The following is a 14,817-nucleotide window of genomic DNA, read 5'->3' as shown; positions in this document are numbered from 1 at the left end:
ATAATAACAAGTGTTGTTAAGGATGTGGAGATTGCTAGCATATGTTGCTAGCAGGCTTGTAAAATGGTTCAGCCATGTATGTGAAAAACATTTTGCTGGTTCTTCAAAAAGTTAAACACAGAATTAGTACATGATGTAGCAATTCCATTCCTAGGTGTATATCCAAAAGAAGTGAAAACAGGGACTCCAGCAGATACCTGTATGCCAATGGTCATTGAAAATTTATTAACAATAACCAAAACGTGGAAACAACCCAAGTCCATCAACAGATGAATGGCAAAACAAAATGTGGTGTGGAATATTAGTTAGTCATAAAGAGGGATGAAGTTCTGATACACATTATAATATGGATAAACAGTGAAAACATTATTCAAAGAGAAATAAGCCAGAAAAAAAAGGACAAATATTGTATAAATTCACTTACATGAAATATCTAGACAGGCAAATTCATAGAGATAGGAAACAGATTAGAATTTACCATGGCTGGAGGAATGGGGAATTGGGAGTTATTGCTTAATAGTTACAGGGTTTCTGTTTGGGATGATGATAAATTTTAGAAATAAAGGGGATGGTTGAATAACATTGTGAATGTAATTATTGCCACTGAATTGTACATTTAAAATGGTAAAAATGGCATATTTTATTTTAAATATATTTTACCACGGTAGAATAGCTATAAAAAGAACTAATTGTCAAAGGTTTTAATTAAAGACTTAGTTATACTCAGTGTTCTATTGAATACTTGCTACGTTTCTTATATTGAAATGTGTAAATTACTTGTAACTGGTAGATTTTATAGTTTGGGAAAATAGGAATCAGGCAGAAAGTATTAACTATTAAAAATGTACCTCAATACCATATAAAGTTTTAGAAAACCACTATATTTTAGAAGATATCTCAGTGCCACCAGATTGACTGTATCATGGGGCTAAACTGATCTAGTAATTTAAGAATTCTTTTTTTTTTAAATTTTTTTTAATATATGAAATTTACTGTCAAATTGGTTTCCATACAACACCCAGTGCTCATCCCAAAAGGTGCCCTCGTCAATACCCATCACCCACCTCCCCTCCCTCCCACCCCCCATCAACCCTCAGTTTGTTCTCAGTTTTTAACAGTCTCTTATGCTTTGGCTAGTAATTTAAGAATTCTTATATGAAGTGGCAACTGTAGGAAAGAGACAAGACTACTTGACTCGAGGTCAGAAAACCTGAGGTTGATTCTCAACTTGACACTTATTTGCTGTGAACTTCCAGAAAAAGCACACAATGTTACCAGTCTTGGTCTTCTTGTGTATAGGATGGGATAATAATTCTGTGTATTTAAAGAATTGAACAAAATAAGAAATATATCTTTTTTTTTAATTTTTTTAACGTTTATTTATTTTTGGGACAGAGAGAGACAGAGCATGAACGGGGAGGGGCAGAGAGAGAGGGAGGCACAGAATCGGAAGCAGGCTCCAGGCTCTGAGCCATCAGCCCAGAGCCTGACGCAGGGCTCGAACTCACGGACTGCGAGATCGTGACCTGAGCTGAAGTCGGATGCTTAACCGACTGAGCCACCCAGGCGCCCCAAGAAATATATCTTTTAAATCAGCCAGCAAAAACTCTTAGCCACAAGGTGGAAGAAACCCAAATGTCATCAGTGGGTGAGTGGAAAAACAAAATGTGGTACATACATATAATGGAATATTATTGTCTCAAAAAGGAAGGAAATTCTGACACATGCTGTACCATGGATGAACTTGGAGGACATTCTGCTTAGTGAAATAACCCACTCAAAAAAGATCAAATAACGTACAACTCTACTTATCCTCAGTGTCTGAGGTAGTCAAATTAATAGAAACAGAAAGCAGAATTATGGTTGCCAGGGGCTGGGAGAGGGGAAATGAGGGGTTGTTGTTTATTGGATTTAGGGTTTCAGTTTTACAAGATGAAAAAGGTCAGCAGATTCATTGCACAACAATGTGAATATACTTAACACTGCCTCACTAAACACTTAAGAATGGTTAAGATGGTAAATTCTATCTTATGTCAATTTTACCACAATTAAAAAAATCAGTGCCAAATATGTAGTAAGTGTTCAACAAATACGTGTAAAATCCCAGTGGCCCCATATCACAAATTAACAGTGAACGGAAGATCATAAAGGAGAGAAGGCTCTGCCAATATAACTGAATATACAGATTGAAAACTGGCTGTCAACAAAGAGCAATTTCATATTAACATATAAAATTATGACACAGTTTGGGTTTTTCCATTATCAAAGAATTAAACTTTTATAATTTGGGATGCATTTTAATTACTTCCACACCTAAGGCCTATAAAGTTATTTTATTATAAAACATAATAGAGTGGAGAAAAATTCTTGGCCTTAATTGGAGGCATTATCAGAAATAATAAATCTGGTTTACAATATCCCCACTGGCAATTTTTTTTTTTTTAAATTTCAATTCTGCACGGAAGCACCAGCTTTATGAGGCTCAAGATGACATTATTAGTGGGTCAATTCACACAGCGGGCAGAGCTCTATGCCAGCTCCAGGCAGGGAAGACACAAAAGAAAGGGAAGATGGAGTCTGTGCCCTCTGGAGTTGACAGCTCATTTGGGGGCAGGGCCCAGTTACACACACTCATATGCATCACGCCTAATGAAACAGTTATACAGCACAATGAAGGATTGTGAGCAAAAACAGTATACAAATGAAGGGTGGTGTCAAGGCTATTTCTTTATTCCAAGAGATTGCCCCTACCTTGAAAACCTCAAATCTCTTGAAAGCTGTGACAAAAAAATTCCAGGTCCAATGGACAACTCCTGGTTTTTCAAAGCCATACCTACTTTTTTTTTTTTTTTTAATTTTTTTTTCAACGTTTTTAATTTATTTTTGGGACAGAGAGAGACAGAGCATGAACAGGGGAGGGGCAGAGAGAGAGGGAGACACAGAATCGGAAACAGGCTCCAGGCTCCGAGCCATCAGCCCAGAGCCTGACGCGGGGCTCGAACTCACGGACCGCGAGATAGTGACCTGGCTGAAGTCGGACGCTTAACCGACTGCGCCACCCAGGTGCCCCATATACCTACTTTTTTAATGACGTTCTAAAATGTCTACAAGAGAAACACAGACAACTTTTTGAAAATGAGTTTACCTTATAGTTAATATATAGCCATCCTTTGGGACATGTTCCATGTTGTTTTGGGATATCTTTCTCTTTCTCTATGAGCCAAACCTTCTTTCGCTTACAGATGCTAGGCATAGAAACTGAACACTCTTCACTAGCCCAGAGTCCTGGAGGAGTAAATGAGTTAGAGATGACCTGAAATAATGGTGACTCTTTGTAAGCATTCTCTGTGTATCACATTTTTATGACTGCTAATGGTTTATCATAATTTTTTTAATCTAGAAATTGGACTAAACTGCTAACAGAGTTCTCTCGTGACAAGAGCAAACTGGTCAGGGTGCTAAATCAGTAATTCTAATTTGAGAATGTAGGAATTTCGCAAATGCCAAAAAAAAGAAAAAATGCCCCAACTAACTGAAATATTACAGTTGAAATCACAGAACTGATTACAAGTGCTGAGAATATTTGATTTTGGTTAACAGAAGAATGTAGAGTAATATTTTTGTTTTAAAATATTCAATTTCAATATAAAGAGAAACAAGATTCTAAAACAATAGATGATCATTTCTAATTTCTAATTCTTTAGAAAATACACAATGTAGAAAAGTTAACTCTGTAACTTCTAAGAAACAAGCACTTTTCAACACGGACCCTTAAACAAAACAGGCACACATAGACATGCCCTCAGGAAGATACATCCCAAAGTCCTTAGCCTCCTGTAAAATGTATTTTAATTTAGAAGAGCTATATTTTCAGAGTAAAGGTTATAGAATGCATTTCATTAGCATTCAAGTTATAAATCCCAGAATAGGGCAGGGATGCATGTAAATTGCAAAGGCAGGTTTCAGTTTTCTAGTGAGGGATATGAACCAAAAAAAAAAAAAAAAAAAAAAAAGGCATTTTGAAGGAGGGGCTGGCATGCTATTTTCAATGCAGAGTAGCTGCTAGTCTTCCAGAATCACAAAACAGCCTTTCTGTAGGCTGTTGTGACACCTGCTGGCAAAAGAGAGCTGATTAACGACATGGTGTTTCCTTTCCTTTCTCTGCAGACACCCTTCCACCAAGGATTGCTTTCCATGCTTATCCCTCTCCTGCCTTGATGCACAGGTTCACTATGAATCTGTTAAGAGTCAGGAACATAATTACCTTTTATAGGATAGAAAGAGTGGGGTGAATATGAGTGGACAATGAACCCAAATAACATTGTACTGATAAATTAAATAAAAAAAAAAAACCCACCCATCTTAAACGTACATGTATTTCTAAATCCAACTTGGAGACAGTTGGTATTCTATGGCAAGAAACAGTTAATGCCAGGCATTAAAAAAATACTGAATTCAATGAAAATCTTTCTTAAATGGGAAAGTGGAAGTAAATTTCATAGAGGTTAAAGTTCTGGCCAAATATAAACTGAATATTAGGAAGAGATTTTAAAAATGAGCCCATATTGACATTTTATAGAGAATAGTATTTGTCAGGTATATTTTTGATCAGTGTCAATGGGCCTATTTCTGGTGCCATTTTGGTTCATGAGGAATGACTTATCTGGTTGTAATTCATTTTCAAGAACATGAACACATGGAATTAACTGTAGGGATGACCATCCTTAAACCTTAAGACTGATGAAACGAAACACATTCAACTAAAAAGCAAATTAGCCAAATAAAACCTTTTCACTGAACTCATGCAATGAAAAGGAGACTTCAAGCCTCCTGAAAACTATCAGTTTGTATTATAAACCCCAAAATGGATGAGTAAAATAACCTGTTAGGGATGAAATGAAGCCACATCTCTGGCTCTGATTATTCATAGATCCTTCTCTTCCCTTGTCCCAGTTTTGGTATGTTACTGGCGTTCCATCTCTCCAGCTGTAGGAAAATGGAAAAATTTAGGGTCTTCTCTTTTTCTGTATGTCCAGTCTCCAAACACCATTCTTGAAGTTCTGGGGTATGGACTAAAGGCATAATGTTTTATTAAATTAAAAAAATACTCATGTCTTTGGTTAGAAAAATGAAAATTTATGAGTTAAAGATAATGTTTGAAGGCTATTCAAGACATTGATCACTAAGATCTAGTCCAATCATTCTGCAAATAAAACCTGTCAAACAAAATAAAATGCACATTGATCTAGGTCCATACCGAAATTCATCATTGGCTCTTTCTTCTTGAAGTCCAATCCACCAATTTACACCATACTTTGATAGCTATTAAAAAAAAAAAAGAAAGAAAATGTCAGCGTTTATTCTACTTGTTTTCCCTTTTCACTATTAAGATTAATGGGGTTGCTGTTAATAGCTTTCTATTCTTTAGTATTTTACCCAATTATCTAAAGAAGAGTACACTAGGCCTAGCATCTTCAGAGAACCTGAAACTTCATTATCTTAAAATATTCTCTCCTCATTATGAAGGGAAATTGGAATCAAATATTGAAAATCTTTCTTACAACTTTCCCTATGTATTTAAAAGTACATTTTCTAACTTTAATAATAGGGCTTTAAAAAGTAATATTGTAAAGTAAAATAGGACTCCTTTTTTTCCCTAAAAATTTAGTGTTTTATCATCTCAGCAGTTTATAGAAGTTTACTGCCTCTGCCATGCTGTTTGAAAACAATCAAGGCACAAAGACATCAATAGTAAAAAAGATTTTGAATTTTTGGCATTAGTCTGATTGTTAAGCTTTTAAACTGAGTCATAGCATGCTCCCCATTTAAATAGACACAATATAGGACAAAGGAATCTGACACAACTTCCAGTGTTTCACAATCAGAAAATTATTTCTATATTTTAATGATATTGTACCATTATTTATCAGACAGATCCCAGTACACTAAAGTCTAAAATGAAACCCCATGTTCACACATGTGTGCATGGACATGTACATACATTATGGCAAATGTAATACCGGACTGATGACCCTGGAAATTGAAATTCCCTCTTTAACTATAAAAGAGGAAGAGGCAGTAAGAATTTCTATAAGACTTCTAAATCAATATACTGTATTGTGTGTGTGCTCAGTGTGTGTGTGTGTGTGTGCGTGTGTGTGTGTGTGTGTGTGTGAAATGTAACTTAATTTTTAAGCTAAAAGCCTGTTAATTTGAAGGCATTGCATATTTAAATTTGCACTTCATTTCTTCTGTAAAAATTGGAGAATACACTTTAAGATATATTTTTTTTTCCCACAGAATTTTGGGTCATCACACAACAGAACCTAACAACTCTCTAGCATTCTAATTTATAAACAGGTATTTTTACTCCTTGAATAGTGTGGCTGTCTGCTATATCAGCAATTTGAGAATAATGTAAGATGGAGCAACTATAATTTGGGGTCCCTGAGGTGTTGTTTCATGGACATGTTCTTACATGCTGAATTTAGATTCCTTTTGTCAAGCTTTGGAATGGGTCCATTGAGACTGGCTGTGAACTCAGTGGGAGAACCACAACAATTTCATTCAATCTAAAGAGGTCTCACGTGCAACAATAGTGGAAATCACAGGCTGATTGTTCACTGCCCCAATTAGGGACCTCTAAAGAGAAATTATACCTACTGCATCTTAAGTGACATATTTATTACCACTTCAATGACAGCATGGTAATCCTCTATATGGCACACCACAACCTGTTGGGATACGGCATAGAACTGCAAGCAAGAAGGACAAGCTAGAAGCTAGGGTAAAAATGCATGGTGAAAAATAGATGTTTTAAATTTTAGCTTAGGTATAAATTCACAACAATAGAAGACTTATTAATATTCTTTCCTATAAAGAAATGTGATATGACCACAGATTTCATAACATCAACTATGTTTTGTGACAGCCATTATAGATAGCATCATATGGGAAGAATACTTATAAAAAAATACAGCACCAGCTAATATAATCTACAAAGTAATTAATCTACAATATAATACAAGGAAGAATAGCCTGTCATCTCTTCAAATGTTTCCATCAAAAATACCAAAACCAAGTTATTTTAAGGTTTTTAAAACATCATATTTTGGTGGATGACTAATAGACTTGATATATTTTTGTTAGAAGTATTTAGACATGAACTTATAAAAATAAGAGTAAATTTCAATTTTGACATGCAAATATTGCACAACACAGCATAAAATGTTAGCTGAGTGGACTATTTGGCTAGTAGTTCATGTTAAACAATTCCCACAGTGCTATGGCTTTTTACTTTTTTGGCATTAATCTAACCCAACAAGATGGTTCAAAAAAGAAGTACTCAAAAATTCACTCTCATCATGCCTGTGGTATTCCGTTATTCAAAGAGAAAATACTGACTAACCACATTTCCAAGATAGAAACACTGTAAAAAAAAAAATTCGTCAGATTTTAAAAACTGTATCCAGCTTTCTTTTTCAATAGTTCTTTTACTTTCCAATTGTTATTTTTGTTCTTCACATTTCTAAGTTACTACTCTTTTAGGGAAACTATACAACACATATGGAATATTAAAAATATTTAATTAGTATTGTGATTCTTCCTGCACTAATAGGATGAGTGTGCCACAAAAGTGAGTGGTATGACCTCGACATGTTTAGTTCACCATCCTGGATTAAAGTAGCTTCTGAACTGACTCCTTCTAGTAGGACCTTTGTAGATATGGAGTTTCTCGCTCATGAACTGTAAATGGTCACCATAAATACCACTACTCTCACCACCACCACAAAGTGCCTAACACAGCCACAATATTATGCAATAATAAGAACTGTTTTGGAAACCTATAGTTTTCTTCTTTTTAAATTGATACTCTTTCCCCTTACCTCTCTTGCCCATTTTCAATCTACACATTTTATACCATCCAGTAATTTTCTTTTGTGGTGTTAGATCAGTCAGCCGCTCACCCATGATACTGACAGGGCAATTTATAACAACACGGTCTCAGGCTGGGTAACAGTTTTGCCACATAAGATACCATAAGGTTTGTGTGGTTTGAGATCACACTAGATTTAGCCCTCAACTAGTATCATAGCGCTAGGTATGACTTCTCAAACAGCTAAACCGATGGGTTTTATTATTCCCTTCTATGGGAGGTATTAACTCTGCCATCCCCACTGGCTTCCCAAACACTAATAATTGGGAGGTTGAATTAAGGGAAAGGTGAAGGTAGAAGACCTGCAGATGTTTCCAGGAGAGCTAAGCTCATTGGAAAGACCAAAGAAGTCTTTCATTGCTCATGTCTGGGACAGAGCTGGCACCATCTTTTGGAGAGGGATTTTAGAACTAGCATTTTAATATAATGAAGACATTGTGCGCTTATATCCCTCCCATGGCGCTGCTCTGCTGCAAGCAGAGGGTTTTAAAATGACACCGTAAGTCAGATGGCCTGGGTTCACTTTCAGATTCCACCACTCAGCTGCTGTGCAAGTAACCAAGTTACTTCACCTCTTTGGAGTTTCAGCTTCCTCATCTGTAAAATGTACTAATAATAGACTTCCCATAGATAGTCCTTGGAAAGATTAAATGCCATTAAACATTAATACTTAGCACAGTGCCTGACACTGTTACAGTAAGTACTGGCCAAATATCAGTTCCCCGTGAGACATGCACTTTGTCATGTCAAAGGATGGATTGGTTTTCAGATATTGACCTGATGTCTTGTTATTGCCACCAGGAATCTGCTGTCTAGTGAAAGAAACAAACATATTTTATGACATCATGTTGATACTTAACATTATGGTTTTGGCTTGAGTGTTCCATTTGTGGGAGAGGAAAGGTGGTAAAATAGTGCACAAAATAGTGGGGAACATCATGTTCTAGCGATTGGTCTATCGTGAGTCTGTGGGACTGTGAGGTTGTCATCGAATATCCCTGTTCAGCTTTTTCCATCACAAATCAGTAGTGGTCTTGACCTACGTACACCTCACAGGCTCCTGTGCATCAAACAGGATTATAGAAATGGAAAAGCTCCATGAGCTGTAAGGGAAGACATTTCTCTTACAACCCAAGGATGCTTTAAATATAGAGCTTCATTTTATTTTTTTTATTTAAAAAAAAAATTTTTTTTTTAACGTTTATTTATTTTTGAGACAGAGAGAGACAGAGCATGAATGGGGGAGGGTCAGAGGGAGACACAGAATCTGAAACAGGCTCCAGGCTCTGAGCGGTCAGCACAGAGCCTGACGCGGGGCTCGAACTCACGGACCGTGAGATCATGACCTGAGCCGAAGTTGGACACTTAACCGACTGAGCCACCCAGGCGCCCCTAGAGCTTCATTTTAACAATCAACTTACAAACATATGAAAAGATGATAGCTCAACAAAGGATTCCTGGTGATCATGAAATAATGTTAAATTATGGAAAAGAAAAAAAGTCTTTTCCTTACTTTCAAAGATTTCCTAAGGAAAACTGGGAGTGAGGTTTCTCCCCTTAGTGTCCCCTTGGTAATTTCTACATATTGCTCCCTTTTCACTTATTATTACTTCCAGTTTTTTTAATTTTTTTAATTTTTTTTTTAACGTTTTATTTATTTTTGAGACAGGGAGAGACAGAGCATGAACAGGGGAGGGTCAGAGAGAGGGAGACACAGAATCTGAAACATGCTCCAGGCTCTGAGCTGTCAGCACAGAGCCCGAACGGGGCTCGAACTCACGGACCGCGAGATCATGACCTGAGCCGAAGTCAGCTGCTTAACCGACTGAGCCACCCAGGCGCCCCAAGTTTTTTTTTAAAACAGAGTCTGTATCTCATTTTTGTGTTCTTGACATTATGTCTTTGACAAATATCACAATCCCCGACACTTACCTTAATAAATACTTAATAATACTTAAAAAATACTTAATAAACACTTACCTTAATAAATGCTTGTTGAAGAAACACAAGGAAAACATATACTATTCCTGACAGTCTGTTTCATTATTTAACAGGTTTCGGATGCCTTTCCAATTAGCCTAGCTCCTCAAAGATTGTCTAAGTCTTTGTTTTATGTTGAAATGGAAAACCACTCCCTATCGTTTTCTGAATATTGAGTCTTTAGAGTCTTATAAATATTGTACTCTTGTAAGTAAAATTCAGAACTTTAAATCAGCCATGTGCTCTCCCCACCCTCTCCCCAGTATACCACGTCTCTCATTTGTGCTTTATTTTCTCCCATTCCATTTATCTATTTGTCTTTTTCTAAACTATTTTCTAATGCTATGTGCTTATATTGATTATGGTCTTTCTTCTCAGACTAGATTATAAGTTTCACAAGGGCAGGAATTTTGGTCTGTTTTAATCACTGATAGAGCCCAAGTCCTTCAAAGAGTAGACTCCAAATAAATATGTCCAGAATGATTGAATGACCCTCACTAAAACAATAAAGCCCTACTTACTCATACTGATGCTACCAAGAATCAAGAAAAGTGATATGATGACCAACATAGTAAGCCTGTTTCCATTATTTTCTCTTAATCCCTATACGAAAAAGAAAAACAATTCTTAAAAAACCTGTGGCTTTTAATGAAACTTAAATAAATGTCTGAAATAAAAAAAAAATCCTCCCAAAGACTGAAGAAGGGGCTAAGCTCTGAATCTCTCATGGTTAATTATACTGAAATACCGCTCTTATTTTGCTGAGGATAAATTCTTGCTCATGTGCAGAATGAATTGTGAGAAGATCACCACGTAGCCAGCCACAGACAAACTCAAAGGAGGACCATTCTGCAGCATAGGTATGAAAAAGATACTCTGCATCCTGATAAAAGAGCCAGGGTGCATCTGAAAAACAACAAGACCAAAAAAACAAAAACCAATGCAAATCATGCAAAAACTATTGACTGATATAATGCAGACTTAATAGGATATGTTATGATCGACCCCAAATTTGTAATTCAGTTGCTTAGCATTAAAAACAATGTGTGCGTTTACATATACATAAATATTTTTACATACACATAACTCAGCATATAATTTGCTTAATTTCCTTGGTATGTCTAAGAAAACTACATTTGTATTCCAAGGTCTGGGATAAATGCATATTTTAAAGTCACATATCATGAAAAGAGTGTTAAGCTATAATACTAATCTTTAATCATATTTAATGACTTTTATTAATTTGATTATTAGTTACTTTGAGCAAATTAGTTCTGGATTGAAATAAGAAAAGAGAGACTTGATTGGAGGACTGTAATAATACAGTAATTGTATATGATAGCAGGTAGTTAGAAATTGAAGAACCGCCAGGATAGCTCTTACCGTACTGGTACCAGGGTGGAATCTTGGGTCTCACATCTGCAAAGTGAAAACAAGCCACCTTGAGGGACATTTCTTCACAAGTGCGCCATCTCTGAAGTACTTCAGCTCTAAACACAACATCTTGGACTTTGCTCTTTAAAAGAGCATTTAAAAACCAGGTACTTTTGGGCTGTCTGAAATATGGTTAGTTCTCAAACTTGAAAAGGAGGCTCAAGAGAGGCCTCTGATTAAAGAAGAAACGATGTGAGCACTTGTCAAGGGCCTACTGTGTGGCACACACTGTGGCGGGTGTTTTCTCTTACTCATTTGACAAGTGATTTGGTTTGCTTGTCATGTCACAGTGACATTTCTTCCAGACTGTACTTGAAAAATATCATATTCCACAATACAGTTGGTTATCTTTGTTTCCCATTAACTAAATTAGCGTACTGCAGTTATGTCACCTTTTCTCATTCCCCTACGATGCATCCTTTGCTAAACTCCTGCAATTTGGTTCATCACGAGGGTTGTTGGTACTGTAGACCAGGATGCTTACATTTTAGATTTCTGTAACTCTTCACTTGGAAAAGTGCTATGGATTATTAGAAAGCAAACACATAGTAAAGATCTTATTACTATTTTTACCTCTTGGAATCTTGCATATCCATTCACGTTTGGAACCACAGTGCAAGGGCAGCAATGTTTTATTTGCTTTATAAATAGCACAATTTCTTGCATCTTCTCCAAAATAAGTATTGTCTAAAAATGAAGAGACAACCTGCAGCAGATCAAGTTCATTATTTCTTAATGATGATCCCCCACAAAAAGTTTCTCTGTAAATAAATCACAATAGGCTTCTGGAGGAAGCTTAAGAAATGTCTGGATAAGATTGCATTTAGGGGCGCCTGGGTGGCTCAGTCGGTTAAGTGGCCAACTTCGGCTCAGGTCATGATCTCGCGGTCTGTGAGTTCGAGCCCCGCGTCAGCTCTGTGCTGACAGCTCAGAGCCTGGAGCCTGTTTCAGATTCTGTGTCTCCCTCTCTCTGACCCTTCTCTGTTCATGCTCTGTCTCTCTCTGTCTCAAAAATAAATAAACGTTAAAAAAAAAATTTAAAAAAAAGATTGCATTTAAAGGTTGTCCCACATTTGCAAAGAACAAGCTAACCAAATTAGCATTTTTCCTTAAGGATGCTTTTTTCCTAAAAAGAAGCATGCTATTCCTTTCTCCAGAGAGAACAAATCAGGTGCATGCTCCCTTCTGAGGTTGTACTGTTGTCTCACTGGCTGCAAGAGGCTTGTCCTGGGACCCTGGGTAAACTTCTGAAAGGCTCTGATCTGTCAGATTTGAGTCCCTTCTGTGATGTAGATTCTTTTGCACGTATGCTAAACTTTTTGTCTTCAGTCACTAAATTTTAATTCATCACTGGCTTTAATTAGGAAACGATCCACACTTTTCATGAATGATCATGTACAGGGATATGAAGTAAAGATTCATTCTTCTCAATGATTTAATGGCTACCTGACAGAAGAATGGATGGACCACAAGTAAAACTGGAGCAAAAATTTGGGAAAAAGAGGATGTTTGAAACGTAATACTCCTCTTCAAACATGTACACAATCATACAATAAGTCATCTAACTTACATGTATGTAAGCTCAGATTCAGGCAATGGTGTGCATTTGAATATTTGTTTTGTCTAGTAGGGAGTGGTGGTGAGGAACTCATTGCACTGCTTCATGGCTTTATCTCATTTATTCTGAACCAAATTTTTCCTCTCTATTACTAATAAGACTGTTTTACTAAAACAAAAGGAAGCATTCTCAACCTCTACACGGCACATTTAATTTTTCAAGTGCCACATTGACATTAATCACCCAAGTGTGCCATATGGTGGCTGCCATTTATGTAGCAGGCGGACTCTGCTAAGTTCCTTCCACTCTCTGGGCCTCAGTTTCTTTGACAGCAAAATAGATGGGTGGGGCTGCGTGATCTCTTAGATCTCTTCCTACTCTCTGGTCCCGATATCCTTCTCAGAGAAGCAGCACTGAGGTGAAAATACGTTACATATATATATGTTTAACTAGCATGGCCTTATTATTTTTGTTTCCCACATAGAGTTTTCCACAGATCCTTTCCTTGCCACAGATTTTCTCTAGTGGGGCTAGAGATCTTATTTCTCTATTGATCTTTACTACGTCAAAGTTTGGCTGCTGATATTTTGCCAACTGGGAGACATTATAACATCATAGCTTTGGAGGCAGACAACGTGTGTACAAATCCTGGCTCTCTGAAGCATTATTTTAGGCAAACTATTTAAGCATTCTAATAACCACTGCACTGAATCATCATAAGGGGAAATGAGATCATGCTGCGGCACATTCAACCCAGTGTTTGGAACATAATTCAGGTTCAGTAAATAGCAGCTGCATTAAATGCTCACTGCCGGCTCTTGCTAGTAGCCCCATTTCACAGGTGAAACTGAATAACTTGATTTTGCATGTGCCTCAGATGAATCCCATTTCAATCTGGGATACTGCTTCCATTTTTTTCCCTATCATCTTGAGGGAAATGTGAGACTTCTTCATTGCGCCTGAAAAAAAATGTAATAGGGAGGAGTTTCTTCTTTCTTTCCTTCACAGAGGTTTTTACAAGCATGAGGCTGAATGAAAAGCAAAGTATTATTTTTTCTTTCTGAATAACTTGCTCTGGTTGAGGAGATGGTATTTCTAAGTGTGGCATTTCTGTCCTTTTAGAGATAAACTGAAATGGTTTTTTTCCATTGTAATCTGGACTTGGGTCTCACATTCATATAATTAGGTACTAAGCCAGAGAGGGAGGGTGGGGTAAAGAAAGCCTCATATTATTTTAAACAATACTTGCTTCTTTCTTGAGACTTCACATGGGAGATAGTCTGGGGACATTTCAGAGATCTTTGATCCCTTTCCAGGATAAGATCCTACAGTTGGCCTCAGATCTATGTGGCTAGTAAAGGTTTCCCAGGACTTTGCAGAAATTACTCTAATGGTACTGAGATCTGGTGCAGTTTTCGATCTGGGTCTGAGTCACAGGAAATATAGTCATTATTTCCAGTTTCTGTTGGCTGGTTTACCAAGGTGTTCCAGGGCCACCTGTTTTGAATTCATTTCCTTTTCTTCAGTTTGGAAAAACTTACAGGAGTCCCATCAGACCACTCCCAGGAGCCAGCATTCAGTGGGTTTCTTTTATTAAATCCAATCCAGAACTGCCTTTCTTCTGTCCTGTGAATAGAAAAACAAAAACTTGGCTCTTCCTATTGAATTCATAACATTATGTAAAAGGTTCAAGAAATATTTTAAAGTAATTATGTGTGTAGGAAACAGCTGATACTACTGGCAGGATGGATCAAGTCAAACAAACATTTATTGAACATTTCCTTTATGCAAAACCTGAGCTATGAAATGAATGTAGAGAAGATTAGCCTGGCTTCCCATTTCTCTTGGCTTATAGGGTGCGCTCACTGGTGACGTGCGGTTGGGGGAAAAGTCAACCTATATTGAGAAC

The 14,817-nt window shown here is 36.9% G+C and overlaps 1 protein-coding gene across 1 annotated transcript in view; it reads right to left on the bottom strand.

Annotated features, from left to right (window-relative positions):
* The window catches only part of PLA2R1 (phospholipase A2 receptor 1), a 120,853-nt gene that overhangs the window by 25,542 nt on the left and 80,494 nt on the right, over window positions 1–14,817 (bottom strand). Inside the window, exons 14-20 of the mRNA XM_049616141.1 lie at window positions 14,450–14,534; window positions 11,924–12,056; window positions 11,300–11,335; window positions 10,665–10,822; window positions 5,258–5,322; window positions 4,883–4,986; window positions 3,146–3,285 (exon numbers count right to left, since the gene is read on the bottom strand). Coding sequence (XP_049472098.1) covers window positions 3,146–3,285; window positions 4,883–4,986; window positions 5,258–5,322; window positions 10,665–10,822; window positions 11,300–11,335; window positions 11,924–12,056; window positions 14,450–14,534 — 721 coding nt within the window. The remainder of the gene's footprint in view (window positions 1–3,145; window positions 3,286–4,882; window positions 4,987–5,257; window positions 5,323–10,664; window positions 10,823–11,299; window positions 11,336–11,923; window positions 12,057–14,449; window positions 14,535–14,817) is intronic.

The sequence above is a fragment of the Panthera uncia genome (genome assembly GCF_023721935.1).
Source record: "Panthera uncia isolate 11264 chromosome C1 unlocalized genomic scaffold, Puncia_PCG_1.0 HiC_scaffold_3, whole genome shotgun sequence".
Lineage (NCBI taxonomy): Eukaryota > Metazoa > Chordata > Mammalia > Carnivora > Felidae > Panthera > Panthera uncia.
Note: the sequence above shows the minus strand (reverse complement) of the source record. Positions and strands in the feature narration are given on the sequence as shown.